The sequence below is a fragment of the Balaenoptera musculus genome, chromosome 13, assembly GCF_009873245.2.
Source record: "Balaenoptera musculus isolate JJ_BM4_2016_0621 chromosome 13, mBalMus1.pri.v3, whole genome shotgun sequence".
Lineage (NCBI taxonomy): Eukaryota > Metazoa > Chordata > Mammalia > Artiodactyla > Balaenopteridae > Balaenoptera > Balaenoptera musculus.
In genome coordinates this window covers 11,922,046-11,938,767 of record NC_045797.1, presented here as the reverse complement: position 1 = coordinate 11,938,767, position 16,722 = coordinate 11,922,046, and the positions used below count along the sequence as shown (strand labels likewise).

The 16,722-nt window shown below is 35.8% G+C and overlaps 1 protein-coding gene across 2 annotated transcripts in view; it reads right to left on the bottom strand.

Moving 5' to 3' along the window:
- The window catches only part of ZC3H6 (zinc finger CCCH-type containing 6), a 52,702-nt gene that overhangs the window by 17,284 nt on the left and 18,696 nt on the right, over positions 1-16,722 (bottom strand). Inside the window, exons 2-5 of one of the 2 annotated variants that reach the window (XM_036873201.1) lie at positions 16,313-16,493; positions 9,108-9,230; positions 3,137-3,413; positions 539-672 (exon numbers count right to left, since the gene is read on the bottom strand). In XM_036873201.1, the coding sequence (XP_036729096.1) occupies positions 539-672; positions 3,137-3,413; positions 9,108-9,230; positions 16,313-16,493 (715 nt within the window). Of the gene's footprint in view, positions 1-538; positions 673-3,136; positions 3,414-5,463; positions 5,499-9,107; positions 9,231-16,312; positions 16,494-16,722 lie in introns of those variants that run through there. The other variant, XM_036873202.1, reaches the window with a different exon arrangement.

The window sequence follows — 16,722 nt, the reverse complement described above, 5'->3', positions numbered from 1 at the left end:
GGGCACCAAAACGTGCATCTGTGTACTACTATCAAAACTAATTAAAACAATACTTCTTTTCTGGAATTCATCTATACTCATTTGATCTGAACTGGAAAATTTTCATTTACTAGGAAAGTAGCATTAAAATCACAATGCTGGGCTTCCCTGGTGGCACAGTCGTTAAGAATCTGCCTGCCAATGCAAGGGACATGGGTTCGAGCCCTGGTCCGGGAAGATCCCACATGCCGCGGAGCAACTAAGCCCGTGCACCACAACTACTGAGCCCACGTGCCACAACTACTGAGCCCGCGCACCTAGAGCCCGTACTCCGCAACGAGAAGCCACCACAGTGAGAAGCCCGCACACCGCAACGAAGAGTAGGCCCCGCTCACTGCAACTAGAGAAAGCCCGCGCGCAGCAACGAAGACCCAGTGCAGCCAAAAGTAAATAAATAAAATAAATAAATTTAAAAAAGAATCACAATGCTTTCTTTTGCAGCCAAATAAGTTACAAAATGGAAAAGCTCCTCTCCTCATTATATATAAATTCTCAGTACCTCTTGAAAGTCATCCGTTCCTGAAAACACATTAGGCCCTTTATTGGCCCTTCCTCCACGGTCTTTGCGTTTGATTTTCTTCGGTAAGCCGCGTCCACGAGCAACATTAAAACTTTTAACCCTCTGTTCAATACCTAAAAAAGTTAAAATGTACTTCAGATAGTTAAAAAAACAGCACACTAGACAATCTACTAGTTTACAGGGAATAGCATATTTTAAATAGTCTATAGTGTACGGTGTATTCTTTTTTTCCCTTTAGATTCAGTGAAAAAAATTAATTCAGTCTTTACATTTTACTTCGTGGGTACTGCTCCTTATTGTTTTGTTTCTTAAGGGATGTTAACAACATGAGGAAGGCAAGAAACAAGGATATATACATGGCTGGAGAGGTCAAATCTAGTTTTATTCTCAATTTTCCTTAGAATAAGCAATTAACAAGGTTTTCTGTTTTTAAGAGAATTAAATATTACATTCATCTCTAAGGAAGACATTGTAGGTATTAGTGATTAATTTGTGGCAAATTGAGTTTCTATTGATAATGTTGAATAGACATCACATATATCTCCAAGCAAAATTTATACTTGTCTTTTACTTTTGAAAAACTTGATATTTAAAAGTCTCTAAAGAGATACTCAAATGACTAAAATTATATATCAGGGCAGTAAGTTACAATACAAAGTGATTTCTCATTATACCAGAGTCATATTGAACTAATAAGTTTTCTAATGATATTAAACCTACAAAATAGCCAATAGATATATAGAAAAATGTTTCACTTCATTAAAGAAATCAAAGAAATTAAAAATTTAAAGATAACATAACTATTTTCACCTCAAAGAATAATGTTGGTAGGGATTTGGAGAAATTGGCATTTGCACACACTGGCAGGGGTGTTATAAATTGCTACATCACCTTTTTGGATATCAACTTAGTATATGGATCAAAAATTTTCAAATGTAGCTATGTCTTTTGACTCAATTCTACATTTCAGCATTTACTCTCAAAAAAAAAAAAATGTTTGCCAAGATATGTATAAATATGCAGGGTTAATCACAGAATTTTTAAAAATGGGTGCAACTTAAATCCCAAATAATTACTAACAAACAAACCTAACACTTTATTAGGCAAATTATGGCATATCTATTTAATTGAATAGAATGTAGACATTAAAATCTACTCATTAACATAAGAATGACTGAGATACAATTCACAGTTAAGGGAAAAAACCAAGTTATAACAGTGTATAGTTTTTTGTTAAAAAATAATTGTCAAAAAATTCTAGACGAATGTATACCGGGGAATTCCCTGGCAGTCCAGTGGTTAGGACTCCGTGCTTCTACTGCAGGGGGCCTGGGTTTGATCCCTGGTTGGGGAACTAAGATCCCACAAGCCGGGGCACAGCCAAAAACAAAACAAAAGTATACCAAAAATATTAATAGTAATTGTCTCTGGGAGTAGGGATTCAAACTGCTTTTGTTTTATCTTTGATCTTTGCTGGGTTATCTTTTCTACACATAGAAAAAGTTTTCTACATTTGAGCATATATTATTTTCATAACTCTGGGGGAAAAAATGAAAGTCAAAATAAAATGCAATACTCAATTCTTTAACAGAACAAACAGAAAGAGTTTGAAAGGAAGAACCCCAGGTGGGAAAGGATGAACAAGGTCTCTACATTCCCCTTATTCCCCAAGTGGAATGATCCCTGACACCACTATGTCTGGACTCCAGGAACAAACTTACTAATTACAATAGCACATGCATAGACAAATTCCTGTCTCTTTAGTTCAACAAAGCCTAGATCCACATTTTTCAAAGGAATTTTGCTTGGAAATCAAGAAAAAATAAAGCCATAAAAATAACCAAATTTACTCGTAACTGATTCCTTTTTTCAATGATAATTAAATGATAGTTACATAGGGCTTGGGTGCTCACTACTTCACCTCAGCCTCATCTCGTTCCAGTTTTCTTGAAGCAGACATATTGACTGGACAGTTCTTAAGGCTGATTTGACCCTGATGTGACCCATAATTTCTATGGCAATCTTGTACTGGTCTCTCCAGGGACGATGTACCTCAATATAGCAGATGAATAGGTTATCACTCCAGAAATTTCTTTAGATTATGTTCTTATTTCTGATCCTGAAGAATGTCTATAGTCCTGAGTACATTTACATAGAAAAGATGATCACTACATTTTAAAGCCTAATAAAAGAATCGCTTCCCAGGATTCTGTCCTTACAGGTCTAAAACATAAAGTAATACAGAGTAACAGAGACAGCTGAAAAAGGTAGGGTATTTCTTTCAGTATACTGATACCATATAGAAGGGAGGGGAAAAACATAACAGGAAAGTTGTTTTACATTTTTATGCACTTTAAAAATATTAAGAAATCTTTTAAATTCAAATTTTAAGATATCATGCAGATTGAAATATTTGTAGATTTTTGTCCTCAAGGTCTACAAAATAAATAAAAACGAATTCAGGAAGCACAGGAATAAGCTGATCATGGGAAAGGACAAAGAAATTTAAGATTTTACTTCATATTTACCTGTTTTAATAAGGTTCTCATATTAAAAAACAGACAATTTCAAACTTACCTTGCTGAATTCCTTTCAATCTTTGTTTTTTCCCTGGTTCTTTAGAAAATGATGATCCTAAAGCAGTATTTGAGGTTTCTTTAGCTTGCCTGTATTGTTTCAGCTGACTGGCAAAATCTTCCTCTGTTTCCTGACTGTAGTTACCAAAGTTCTCATCACTGTAGTTACCAAAGTTCTCATCACTGTAGGTACTGTACTCATCATATTCTTTACTCTTAAATTTTCTGTTATGTTGACTCTTCTTTGATGCCATGTAGCTTCCTGATATATGTCCATGCTAAGTGAAAACGCACAACCATTATCAAGATTTTTCAGTTATATATAGGAATTGATAGAAACACAGGACAACTTTTTTCCCCCAGAAAGTTGGGAGAAAGAAGGGGAAAAGACAGTTATTAGTTCTGCCTCTTGGTTAGAACTTATCTATGGCACTATTTAAAACTAAGTTCAAAAAGCTAAATGCTACTCTGATGTTATTAAACATTATAATGTTCATAGAACATTGCTGGAGAGTGTGTCTTGTTCACCTTCTGTTTTCCATGTCCATGTCTTATGTTTCCCATGCTCCATGCCTCAATATTTATACACATAACAGTACTTTAAAATCCATACTGTCATACAGGAATTCCGTCTCCAAAAAAACTGAAGAGGTCTTTTTGAAAACAGAAAAAAAAAATAGTAAAACAGCTTGGAGCAGGGGTAGAAAATATATAGAGTCTCCTAAGATTCAAAAATTCCCAAATGACACGTTTAAGTACATTATATTTAATTAAAAAACCATATGTAAAGTCAAATTTGTAAAAAGAAAATATATTTGAGGTCTAATAGAAAAAACAGAGATTTCCCTAATTGTAAAAAACATCTAATGAATAAATTGCTCATTAGAAACTATTTATTGCACTTATACATTATTAATTTTAATGCTTTTTACTAAAGCATGTAAAAACAAAAAATACATTGTAGTCCTAGAAGTTCATTTAATGATAGTAATTCAAGTATATCTCTAGTCACTGAAATATTTTTATTACTTCTATCATATCTATTGTCAATTTTTTTATAAGAAAGCAAGAAAAAAATTGCACATAATTACAGCTTGAGGATCTAGAAAAAGTCAGACCATGACTCATTTTCAGTTTAGTACATTTTAAATGTGATATAAAAATACTGCCCTGGCAGAATACTAACATGAGACTGTGTTTTTAATAAAATGCAGAGAACATACAGAGTGAAGTAAGTCAGAAAGAGAAAAACAAATATCGTATATTAACTCATATATGTGGAACCTAGAAAAATGGTACAGATGAACCGGTTTGCAGGGCAGAAATAGAGACACAGATGTAGAGAACAAACGTATGGACACCATGGGGGGAAAGCGGGGCGGGGTGGTGGTGGTGGGATGAACTGGGAGATTGGTATTGACATATATACACTAATATGTATAAAACAGATAACTAATGAGAACCTGCTGTATAAAAAATAACAATAAAATAAAATTCAAAAATTCAAAAAAAATAAAAAGTAAAATTCAGAGAAATACTAAGTCCTTTTCAGCAATTATAAAATAGAGAAAAAGTATATAACTAAAGCAATCAAGAAAATCAATTAGCTCATCAATTTTAAATTTTGAAGACATTATATTAGATTTCCAAATTTTTTTAAGCAACATTTTTAAAGTTTATAAACTGTTCTCAGTCTAGCACTTCAGAAATTCAGAAGGGGATTTATAACTATAACCAAAAGGCAGTTTCTTACATTTTAAAAAAAGCCACTATGAAAATAAAACAAAAAATAATTGCTTTGATTAAGTTGAAGATTAATTAATTAGTTGAATGGTACTTACATTTCCTTTTATAAAAAATGTGATTACATTAATTCTTCAATGATATATTTCAACGCCTAATGAGCAAGGATTACTCTGTTAATGGGCGAGTATGAATTTTTCTCTAGAGATTAGATGCTTTTCACAAAAGCTTTAAGTCTTAATCCAATTCTCTGATTTTTCACAGCCTTTACAAAAATAATCTCCATAATTCCTACTTTTTCAAGCAGAATTATCCCTAAACTTTCAATTCATCCCTCGTTTTCCCAACTGCAAATAATCCTAATAGCCCTCTAATTATGCAAACCTCAGGGCTTCTTCAGCAGTGACAGACTCTAATGTGGCTTGCTGCAGTGCTTAGTGTTTGCATCAGGGCACCACCCATGCGGTGCAAGCTCTCCAGGAAGCGCTAAATGAATGAGGGGTTACAGAGCAGCCCCAGTTCTCTAGGAGAGTATCTCCTCGTGCTTCACATGTTCACCATTTGGAATGAACAAAATGTACTCACCAGCAAGGATCTAGCAAGTATTTTTAAAAGCCCTCCTAAAGATAAAAGAAATGAAAAAGACTATAAATTTTACTGAAGGATATAGTTTCTCCAATCACTCTGCTTATTGATTATTAGGCTATCTACCTGCTAGAATGTCTGTGGGGGCAGATTTGGTTTCTGTTACACAGGCTGTCACTCTAAGCATGAAATAAGAGAACAGGAGACCCTGAGCAAGGATGAGGAAAAAGGAGATATATTAAGTCCTCTAATTTAATAGCTAGATGCTGATACTATATTCTATTGTCGGCCTATAACTGTAGAAGTGTCATACAGTAGATACTTGTTATCTAATTACATGAGATTTTTAGGATATACTTTCTAACCTCAATGAGTCAACCCTAAAGCATATGTGAAGGAAATGATCCTGAACTTTCTCTTCTAATGGCAGACTAGGTAATTTAATTCAGATCAGTCCTCCTCCTAAAAAAATGCAGCAAAGATAGACAAGATATTTTTTTCAGACCACTGTAGACATCAGAGAGCTAACAAATTAGTGAAGGATTACTGGACCATTACCCATGGAGTAGATGAAAATCCCCAGAAGTGAGCAGTATTTGGAGCTGTTTTTGCTCTGAAAGCATCAGCCCAGCATGAAAAATCATCTGGAAGGTTCAACAGCACTTTTGACTATCCTTTCAATCTTTGGGAACAAAAGGAGTCCAGAGTCTGGAAAAAGCGGAAGCCTTAGCGACCCCCACCCACGAGAACTCAGGAAGTCTGGGGTTTTTCAGATACATGCACACTGACCCGAATACTCTCAGTGCTCCTGAAAGCATCAGGATTTTTCTAGCACAAAATAATATTCAGACTGAAGATTCTGTTCATACAGTGCAACATATTTAAGGAAGACATAAAGTATATCATATTGTTTTAATTTTTTTTTCTGTTTAAAACACATCAAATAATGTTTGCACTTGAAGAGGTAGGTGGCACAAAATTCATATACTGAAGCCCTAACCCCCAGTACCTCAAAATATGACAGTGTTTAGAGAAAGGGCCTTTAAAGAGGTGATTAAGTTGAAATGAGGATGTTAGGGTGGGCCCTCATCCAATTTGACTGCTGCCCTTATAAGGGGAAATTTGGACACACAGAGACACCAAGAGTCCACGTGCACAGAGGAATGACCATGTGAGGACAAAGCAGCATGAAGGTGACCATCTACAAGCCAAGGAGAAAGGCCTAAACAGATCCTTCCCTTGTGGCCCTCAGAGGAAACCAAACCTGCCAGCACCTCGATCTTGGACTCAGATCTAGCCTCCAGACAGTGAGAAAATAAATTTCTGTTGTTTAAGCCACCAGTCTGTGGTATGTTGTTATGGCAGCCCCAGCAAACAAATACATGACATATTCTTTACTTTCAAAGATTTAAAATTTGTAGCATATGTCTTATAAAATATTTTTTTAAATATCAGAAAGCAAAGAATGAAATTGAAAGTTTAATTTTTCTCTTTATAAAGCAGTAACTCAAAACCACAGTGAGATATCATTTCACACCAATTAGGAAGGCTGTTATCCAAAACAAAACAAACAAACAAAAACAGAAAATAACAAGCTTGACAAGGATGTGGAGAAATCAGAAAAATCTCATGCATCGTTGGTGGAAATGTAAAATGGTGCAGCCTTTGTGGGAAACAGTTGGTAGTTCCTCAGAAAGTTAAATGTAGAAATAACATATCATCAAGCAATTCCACTCCTAGGTCTATACTCCAAAGAATTGAGAGCAGAGTCTCAAAGAGACACCTACACACCCACGTTCATAGCAGCATTATTCACAATACGCAAAAGGTGGAAGCAGTCCAAGTATCTATTGACAAAATGTGGTATATACATATAATTGAATATTATCCAGCTTTGAAAAGGAAGGAAATTCTGATACGTACTACAACACAAGTGAACCTTGAAAAAATTATGGTAAGTGAAATGAGCCAGACACAAAAGGACAAATACGGCATGATTCCACCTATATGAAGTACCTAGAGCAGGCAAATTCATAGAGATGGAAAGTAGAATAGTGGTTACCAGGAGTGGAGGGAGGGGGAAATTAGGTATTATTGCTTGATAGGTACATGGCTTCTATTTAGGAAGATGAAAAAGTTCCGGAAATGGACAGAAGTGATGGTTGCACAACATCGTAAATAAACTTAATGTCACTGAACTATATATTTTAAAATGGTGAAAATAGTGAATTTTTCCAAAGACATACAAATGGCCAACAGACACATGAAAAGATGCTCAACATCACTAATCATCAGGGAAATGCAAATCAAAACCACAAGGATAGGGCTCCCCTGGTGGCGCAGTGGTTAAGAATCCGCCTGCCAATGCAGGGGACACGGGTTTGATCCCTGGTCTGGGAAGATCCCACATGCCGCAGAGCAACTAAGCCCGTGCGCCACAACTACTGAGCCTGTGCTGTAGAGTCCGCAAGCCACAACTACTGAGCCCACGTGCCACAACTACTGAAGCCCATGTGCCTAGACCCCATGCTCCACAACAAGAGAAGCCACCGCGCACCGCAACGAAGAGTAGCCCCCGCTCCCTGCAACTAGAGAAAGCCAGCGCACAGCAACAAAGACCCAATGCAACCAAAAGTAATTAATTAATTAATTAAAAAAAAAAACACCACAAGGATATATATCTATCACCTCACACCTGGCAGAATGGCTATCATCAAAAAGACAAGAAATAACAAGTGTTGGTGAAAATGTGGAGAAAAGGGAACACTTGTATGCTGTTGGTGGGAATGTAAATTGGTGCAGCCACTGTGGAAAACAGTACAGAGGTTTCTCAAAATATTAAAAATAGAACTACCAAATATCCAGCAATTCCACTTTGGGGTATTTTCCCAGAGAAAATAAAAACACTAATTCGAAAAGATATGCACCCCTATGTTCACTGCTGCATTGTTTATAATAGCCAAGATATGGAAGCAACCTAAGTGTCCATTAATAGATGAACGGATAAAGAAGATACAGTATATATATATATATATATATATATATATATATATATATACATATACACGCAGTATATGCAGTATATATACAATGGAATATTACTCAGCCATAAAAAAGAATGAAATCTTGCCATTTGTGACAATAAGGACGGACTTAGAGGGCATTATGCTAAGTGAAATAAGGCAGATAGAGAAAGAGAAATATCACTATTATTTCTCTTATACGTGGAATCTAAAAACCAAAACAAATGAGCAAACATAACAAAACAGGAACAGATTCACAGATAGAACAAACAAGTGGTTACCAGAGGGGAATGGGGATGAAATAGGTGAGGGAGATTAAGAGGTATAAACTTCCAGTTGCAAAATAAAGGAGTCACAGGGATGAAATGTACAGCATAGGGAAAACAGTTAATAATAATGTAATATCTTTGTATGGCGACAGATGGTAACCAAACTTATTGTGGTGATCGTTTTGTTATGTATAGAAATATTGAATCCTATGTTGTGCACCTGGAACTAACACAGTGTTATAGGTCAATTATACTCCAATTTAAAAAAAAAAAAAGAGAGAGAAAAAGAAATAGTTAAAATGGTAAATTTTATGTTAGGTATATTTTATGACAATAAAAATAAAGGCAATACCTGAGGAAATGGAATGTTATAATCCCTGTAGAAACCACTTCTTTTTCTGTGGGAACTTTCTGTATGTTCGACCTCTGAATCAAGGCTGTAGTCTGAACTATCATCACTGGATGGAGAATTATGCTAAAAGAAGGAAAAACCAAAAATGTTACATTTACAAAAGGAAGAAAATTTAACTAGTAACTAGATAAGCTGGTTTCAGCCAGAGGTGCCAACCAATAGATTATATTATCCTAGTAGGTTCTGAAGTATTAACTGGAAAATTCTTGCTCCAAAGACCACCTCCACCCCAACTTCTCTGAAATTTTCTGAGGAACAGTACATTTTCCTCTTTTCTCGGGGATTTTAATGGCAGCATTTTCCCCATCATCCCTTTGGCCCAAGGACTTCAAATAGAAAATACTGCACCTCTAGGCTCTAAAGTAGTCTTAACTTTAAGTTAATCTTTATTTTTTAAATTTTTTAAAATTTTTGGCTGCGTTGGGTCTTCGCTGCTGTGCGCGGGCTTTTAGTTGCTGCGAGCGGGGGCTACTCTTCGTTGCAGTGCACGGCTTCTCACTGCGGTGGCTTCTCTTGTTGTGGAGCATGGGCTCTAGGCACGCGGGCTTCAGTAGTTGTGGCACACGGGCTCTAGAGCGCAGGCTCAGTAGTTGTGGCGCACGGGCTTAGTTGCTCCGTGGCATGTGGGATCTTCCCAGACCAGGGCTCGAACCCGTGTCCCCTGCATTGGCAGGCGGATTCTTAACCACTGCACCACCAGGGAAGCCCCTAAGTTAACCTTAAAGGAAATAAAATTGGTTCCTCATCACCAAAAAGAGTCCTAGAACATGAATAGAGTATGAATTAATTTATTTTTTACCTAAAACAGCTTTAGAGTTCTTAATCTATTACATAAGTACCCTAAATCTAAAAGATATCAAAACATTCCAAATTATAAATATAACATAAATCCAACCCACAAAATTGAACAAAGATGAAATGCAAACCACAAGTAACTGACAGTGATTGACAAATATCAAGAATAAGCTTTTTCAAATATGAATGCAATTTCAAAAAAAAAAATCACTAAATATCCTTCTATCTAGCCAAAATAATTACCTTCCCAGGTTAAGCACCCTCTTTAAAAATTTTTTTTGAAGTTCTTATCAACAAAGACACTGGCTCTGTATTTTATCATCCTTGCATTCCCAGCATCTAAGACTAGAACAAACTCAGTAAAAATGTGCTGAACTAAATTGACCTCTTGATACTTTTAGAGTAGAAGGATCCGTTTTCTTCTACTCCATTCTTAAATGCTGGTTTAAGAAGACAAACTTTTCCTCCACCTTGTTCTTAAATGTTCTGGGGTTTAGTTTTGGGGTGCTGTTAATTCTGCTTTTGTTGATTTGATAGGTGATATGAAGATCTTTTTATAATTATGCTATGAAATGCTTCAAGCTTAACTACCTAATCTTTTTGGTTAGGACTTGAAATAAATATTGTCCATTTAAAAGCCAAGTTTGCTCTGTTACTAGCAGAAGTCAGCTCTGGCTCAAAAGAAAACCTTTCACCTGAAGAACACTAAAGGGGTAAGTCTTGCTTAAGAAGAAGTTCAAACAAAGGCATTGCTTCAGGAAGAGCCATCAGAGAAGAGAAGATTCTGTTAAAGGGAGAAGATTCTTCAGGCTAGCCCCAAAAAATGAGTCTAGAACACAGACTTTAAGAAGTCATTAGGAAGGCTATTATAAAATAATACATATGTGGCTCACCTACAGTAATAAGAAGTAGAGTAATTATTAACCCAAAATTAGCAATTGGACTACATTAAAAATAGCTGGAAGTAGTAGAGAGTAATTAAAAATTATTAAATTTTTAAGTGAAAAGGATAGTATACTTTTTTTATTTCAGAATTTTTGAGTTTCTTTTTTTTGGTTATTGTTTGGTATCTGTTTAGTGTTTGAAAGTGTTCCTTTAATTTTGTTATTTTACCTATAATACACTGGTGGATTATTTCTTTCAATACACTTGGTTGGTAAGTACTAAAGTTCAAGTCTAGGGACTTCCCTGATGGTCCAGTGGGTAAGACTCCATGCTCCCAATGCAGGGGGCCCTGGTTCGATCCCTGGTTGGGGAACTAGATCCCTCATGGCGCAACTAAGAGTCCGCATGCCACAACTAAGAAGTCTGCATGCCCCAACTAAGAAGTCCGCATGCCCCAACTAAAGATCCCACATGCTGCAACGAAGATCCTGCATGCCACAACTAAGACCCGGCCCAGCCAAATAAATAAATGTTTTAAAAATAAATAGGGCTTCCCTGGTGGCGCAGTGGTTGAGAATCTGCCTGCCAATGCAGGGGACAGGGGTTCGAGCCCTGGTCTGGGAAGATCCCACATGCCGCGGAGCAACTGGGCCCGTGAGCCACAACTACTGAGCCTGCGCGTCTGGAGCCTGTGCTCCGCAACAAGAGAGGCCATGATAGTGAGAGGCCCGCGCACCGCGATGAAGAGTGGCCCCCACTTGCCGCAACTAGAGAAAGCCCTCGCGCAGAAACGAAGACCCAACACAGCCAAAAATAAATAAATAAATAAATAAAATAAAAAAAATAAAAGTCATGGCTTTAAAAATAAATAAAGTTCAAGTCTCAGTGATTATCCTTTCTATAGAGCTCTTAACAAACATGACACCACAACGTGGTGAGTAAAGAGGGCAAAAGACATAGTTAAGAACTAATTAATAGGATAGCCATTTAGTGACCCCTTTAAATAGTCAAACAGTAACAGAAAGAATTTAGGGACTTCAGTGACTTCCCCAAACCATGCCAGCCTTTTCACACCTTTTTGCTTTTGTATTCTCTGTGTCTCTTTGGTCAACGAGCTAATGCCTACCTGTCCTTCAAGATTTATCACAAAAAATCTCCATGTTCAATAGTAAGAGAACGATACTAAAGTATAATACAATACAGAGTAATCAATTAAAATGGTATTTTAGAAGATTTTATAGAAACAACAAAATGTTTATCTGTACTATTAAGTGAAAATGCAAAATATAAAATCAATTAAATGGCATTTCTCTAATAATAATTGTCCACAAATTCATTATTACTCCTACCCTCAAGAGGTGGAGATTAATTCCTCTCCCTTTGAGTGTGGACTAGACTTAGAAGCTTGCTTCTAGCAAACAGAATTTGTCAGAAGTGATTAGGTTATAAAAAAGACTGTAGCTTTCATCCTGGGTGCTCTCTCTTGCTCTCTTGCTTTGGAGGAAGCCAGCCAAAGCACGAGGTTGAAGAAGTGGTGTGTAAAGGGGTCCACATGGTGAGGAACGGAGGCCTGCCAAGAGCCACATGACCGAACTTGGAAGAGGATCCTGCCTTAGTCAGGAGATGACTGCAACCTCGCAGGAAGCGCTGAGCCAGAATACCAAGTTAAGCCGTGCCCACGTTCCTGACCCACAGAAACTAGGAGACATACTTTTGTTGTTTTAAGCTTCTAAGTTTGGGGTAATATGTTGCGCAGCAATAGTTAATTAATACAGATTTTGGTATCTGGAAATGCGGTGCTGCCAGTACAAATATCTAAAAGGTAGAACTGGTTTTGGAACCAGGCAGTGGATAGAAACTGGAATGATTTTAAGAGGGCGCTAGTGAAAGCCTAGATCACCCTGAATGATTGTTAGTAAAATTTTGGACTTTGGGGCAACTTAAAGGGAAGTGAGAGTTATCTTATTAAAACTGGAAAAAGGGAGATCCTTGTTATGTAGTGGCAGAAATCTAGCAACACTGTTACCTTCAGCAATATGGAAAGTAGAAAATGTGTCTAATGAACTAGGTGATCTAGTTAAGATTTTCAAGCAAAATGTTCAAAGTACCTATCTATGAGGGAAGATAGATGAATTAAAGGAAGAACTGTTAAAAAGGAACCAGGACTTGATGGTTTTAAAAGTTCTTAGCCTCAAAATATCTAACTGTGTTTTTGCGCTTCCCTTTTTTTCTTAATTAGTTTGGCCAACCCGTGCTGCAGGGGGCACAGGTTCGATCCCTGATGGGAGAACTAAGATCCTGCGTGCCGTGCGGCATGGCCAAAAAAAAAAAAAAAAAAAAAAACTACTGACTTTTCATTCTAATTTGTTAAATTCTGCTTATAACTTTATTAAGCCCTTCCTTTTTGTTTCTGTCTTACTTTGCTGTTTTCTAGATTTTAATACTATAATAATTTTTCTTCTGATAATTTTTTAGCTATCTTCCATATGTCAAATTCTATTATTATTTTCATGAAATTCGGCAGGTTTAGTCTGCATTCAAAGGTGTTTTTGTTTTTCAACTTTGTTATTAATGTCTAGTTTTATTGCATCGTGGTTTGAGATTGCTCTTTGTACTATTTCTACTTTATCAAATTAATTGGAGTTTTCTTTGTTGCCTATGACATGGCCTGTTTTTATGAATATTCCAAGTATACTTGAGAGGAAGATATATTCTCAGGATTCAGAGCTTACTATATATTTATAATATTTATTTAATATCCTTACCACCTTTTCATCCATTTGATTAATCTCTTTGGGTTAAGAGAGATATACTGATGTATCTCCTGTTATTACTGTATTCCTGTCTATTTCTTGAAAACTGATGTTTAAGGGGATATTAAATATTAATAACAAATCGTCACTGTGAATTATAACCTTAACATTATAAAATGCCCTTCTTTCTTTCAATGCCTTTTTAACCTAAATTTGACTTTTTCATATATCAACACTGTGATTTCTGCCTTCTCTTTCTTTGCATCTGCCTGGTATAGCTTTACCCACTTTTCATTTCTTTATTTTTTATTTTTTTAACATCTTTATTGGAGTATAATTGCTTTACAATGGTTTTATCCACTTTTTAAATCTTTCTCTTCTACATACCTTAGAGCTGGATTTTGCATATCTTTTGGTATTAGAAAGATTATATTTTTGTTTCAGTTATTTCTTTCAAGTTGTCTTTTTCCAATAACCTTAGTCCCTATCCCTTCTTTGCATACTATTTGTTTACTAGTAGGACCAATATTGAAATTAGGCAGTAACCTCTTCTTCTACTTCCTCTCTTTCATTCCCAGGATAATAATTTGAAGTATATTTAAAAATTCTCAGTTAATAACTAAAAAACTACCAATAAGGTTATCCTGCTTACCATATATTCTTCTGCTTTCCCTGACATTTTTTACAGCTGTAATGTTTCGATACATAATATACTGCCCCCCATGTCCATCATTTAGTCTTAGCTTTACAGACTAATACGTAGTGTATGTAGATCACTCTCACTTTTTCACCCAGTCATTTTGGTTATCTGAACGTGTGCTCTAGGAGATTCTATGAGAAGTCTTATGATAATAAATATTTCCTGACTTCTATTATATACAGTTTTTCTGAGGACTTTATATTTGAAGTTCGGTATTTAGCTGGATATAAAATGCTTGGCTTGCATTTTATTCAAATATGTTACTCCATTATCTTCTGGCATAAAATGTTGATATCAAAAATTTTTCTATAAATCTGACTTTCCTTTCTTAATAAGTGACTTGGTCTTTTTGCCTAAATGACCAAAGGATTCCCTTTTCCCCCAGTTCTGCTGATGCTGTTTGATCATAGCCTGTATTATTTTCTTAATTTTTAAAAATCATTTTGAAATGTTAGGTTAAGTTTTTCATGTTTTGTGAGCATTCTTTCCTTTCTGGAAGAATATTATTCTCCCCATTTTCCTCTTTTTTTTAATAATAATAACTTATATGGAATGTGATCATGGTCCAATCTTGTTGCTCATGTGTCAAAGGAGGAATGAGCCAGGAAAACTTTCCTAGCTTCACTCTCTAGGGTTATTTCTTCTGTTGTTAGCACATGAAGTATTAAAAAACATGGCTGTGTATCATCTTCTGAGATATGCCACCCCTGCTCCCTTCCCCCAGTTTCTTTCCTTGGCCCTAGTATTCTTGTCCTCTCAACTTAGATTCTACTCCTAGCAGTTATCTCCTCAGGGTGGGACTCTGTCCTAGAAGAGATTTAGCTGATTAGTATTCATCAGGCACAGACCATTGTAGCACCATCCAATTTTACGTGGTCACCTTATACTCATGTGGGAATTGGGAGCTAGTAAAGCCCCCTCTCAGTTTCCATTGCTGTTTCTCAGTTTGGCCGACAGGCTTTCCATGTTCACTGGGGACTCCTTCATTGAGATGAATACCTGTTGGTAATTTGTTTTCTGGAAGTTCTTTTTACCTTTCCTCTGCTTCATTTCACACAATTGCTGATCCTGCTCCGGTCTTGCTGCTGTCTGTGGTTTGGCCTTATCCATTTTTATTTTTGAGGTTTGTGAAGATAATTTGTTACTTCATTTTTTTGGTAGATGTTGCCAATGAATTTTTGGTTTTGCTATCCTAATTGCTCTGTTTTTACGGGGGAAATTCAGGGAGTTTCAAAAACTACCCCACCACTGCTGCCAACTTTTCTCTGAGTTCTCTGTCAGTATAGGTTTCCCTTCTTCTCAACCGCAATCCACATTATTCTGTATCCAGCACCCAACTGTTCTCTTGATAGCATTTGTTTTTCAATTGTTCACTGCCTCTCTCCTTCCCTTTTCAATGTAATCTCTATAACAGCAGAGACCATTTCATTCATTGCTATAACCCCCAGCATACAGCACAGAGATTTCCACAGCAAGCACGCAATAATACTTACAAATGAGTAAGTAAATGAATGGATGGACAATGCCAGTGCTGTTAATCTACATCTGTAGAGAATGAAACTTTCTTTCCTTAAGCTTTCAGTATTCTTGCATACAATCTTCCATCAATTTAAAATATTTATTCTAATTTGCATTAAAAGTTACTTTGATTATTTAATTTTTTTATTGGAGTAGAGTTGCTTTACACTGTTGTGTTAGTTTCTGCTATACAGCAAAGTGAATCAGCCATATGTATACATATGTCCCCTCTTTTTTGGATTTCCTTCCCATTTAGGTCACCACAGAGAACCGAGTAAAGTTCCCTGTGCTATACAGTAAGATTCGCATGAATATTTTTTAAATCTTTAAAATATTTCATATAATCTTTATGTTCAGAAAATTTCTTAAGCACATAAAAAGACCTAATCCATATATTTTATAAGAAAATAGGCAATGATTTATACTTTATAATTTTCAGTGTTTTATATTTCATAAAAATTTACCAAAAGAATAAAAAATAGATTCTAACTAACCTTATGTTTCTCACGTTTTCTCCTTTTGGACTTTTTCTTCTCTTTTTCTTTCTTGTGTTTTTTCCTTGATTTTCTGTAGGCTTTCTCATTTTTCTGCTTTTCATCCTCTTTTGCTTCCTGTTCTTGAGTTTCTTCAAATCCTGCATCATCTATTTCACCATCTTCTAATTCACCATCTTCTCTGTAAAAGACAATGAAAATTTTAATTTTCAAATGTCAATTCTAAAGAGAATCTTACAGAAACAGTTCCAAAAGAAAAAAAAAAGCATGAGCCAAGAATTTAAGTTATACTCATTTAGATCAGGGGTTGGCCAATTTTCTATAAAGGGCTAGATAGTAAACATTTTAAATTTGCAGGCCACATATGGTTTCTGTTGCAAGATCTCTCTTTTTTTAAAACACCCTTCAAG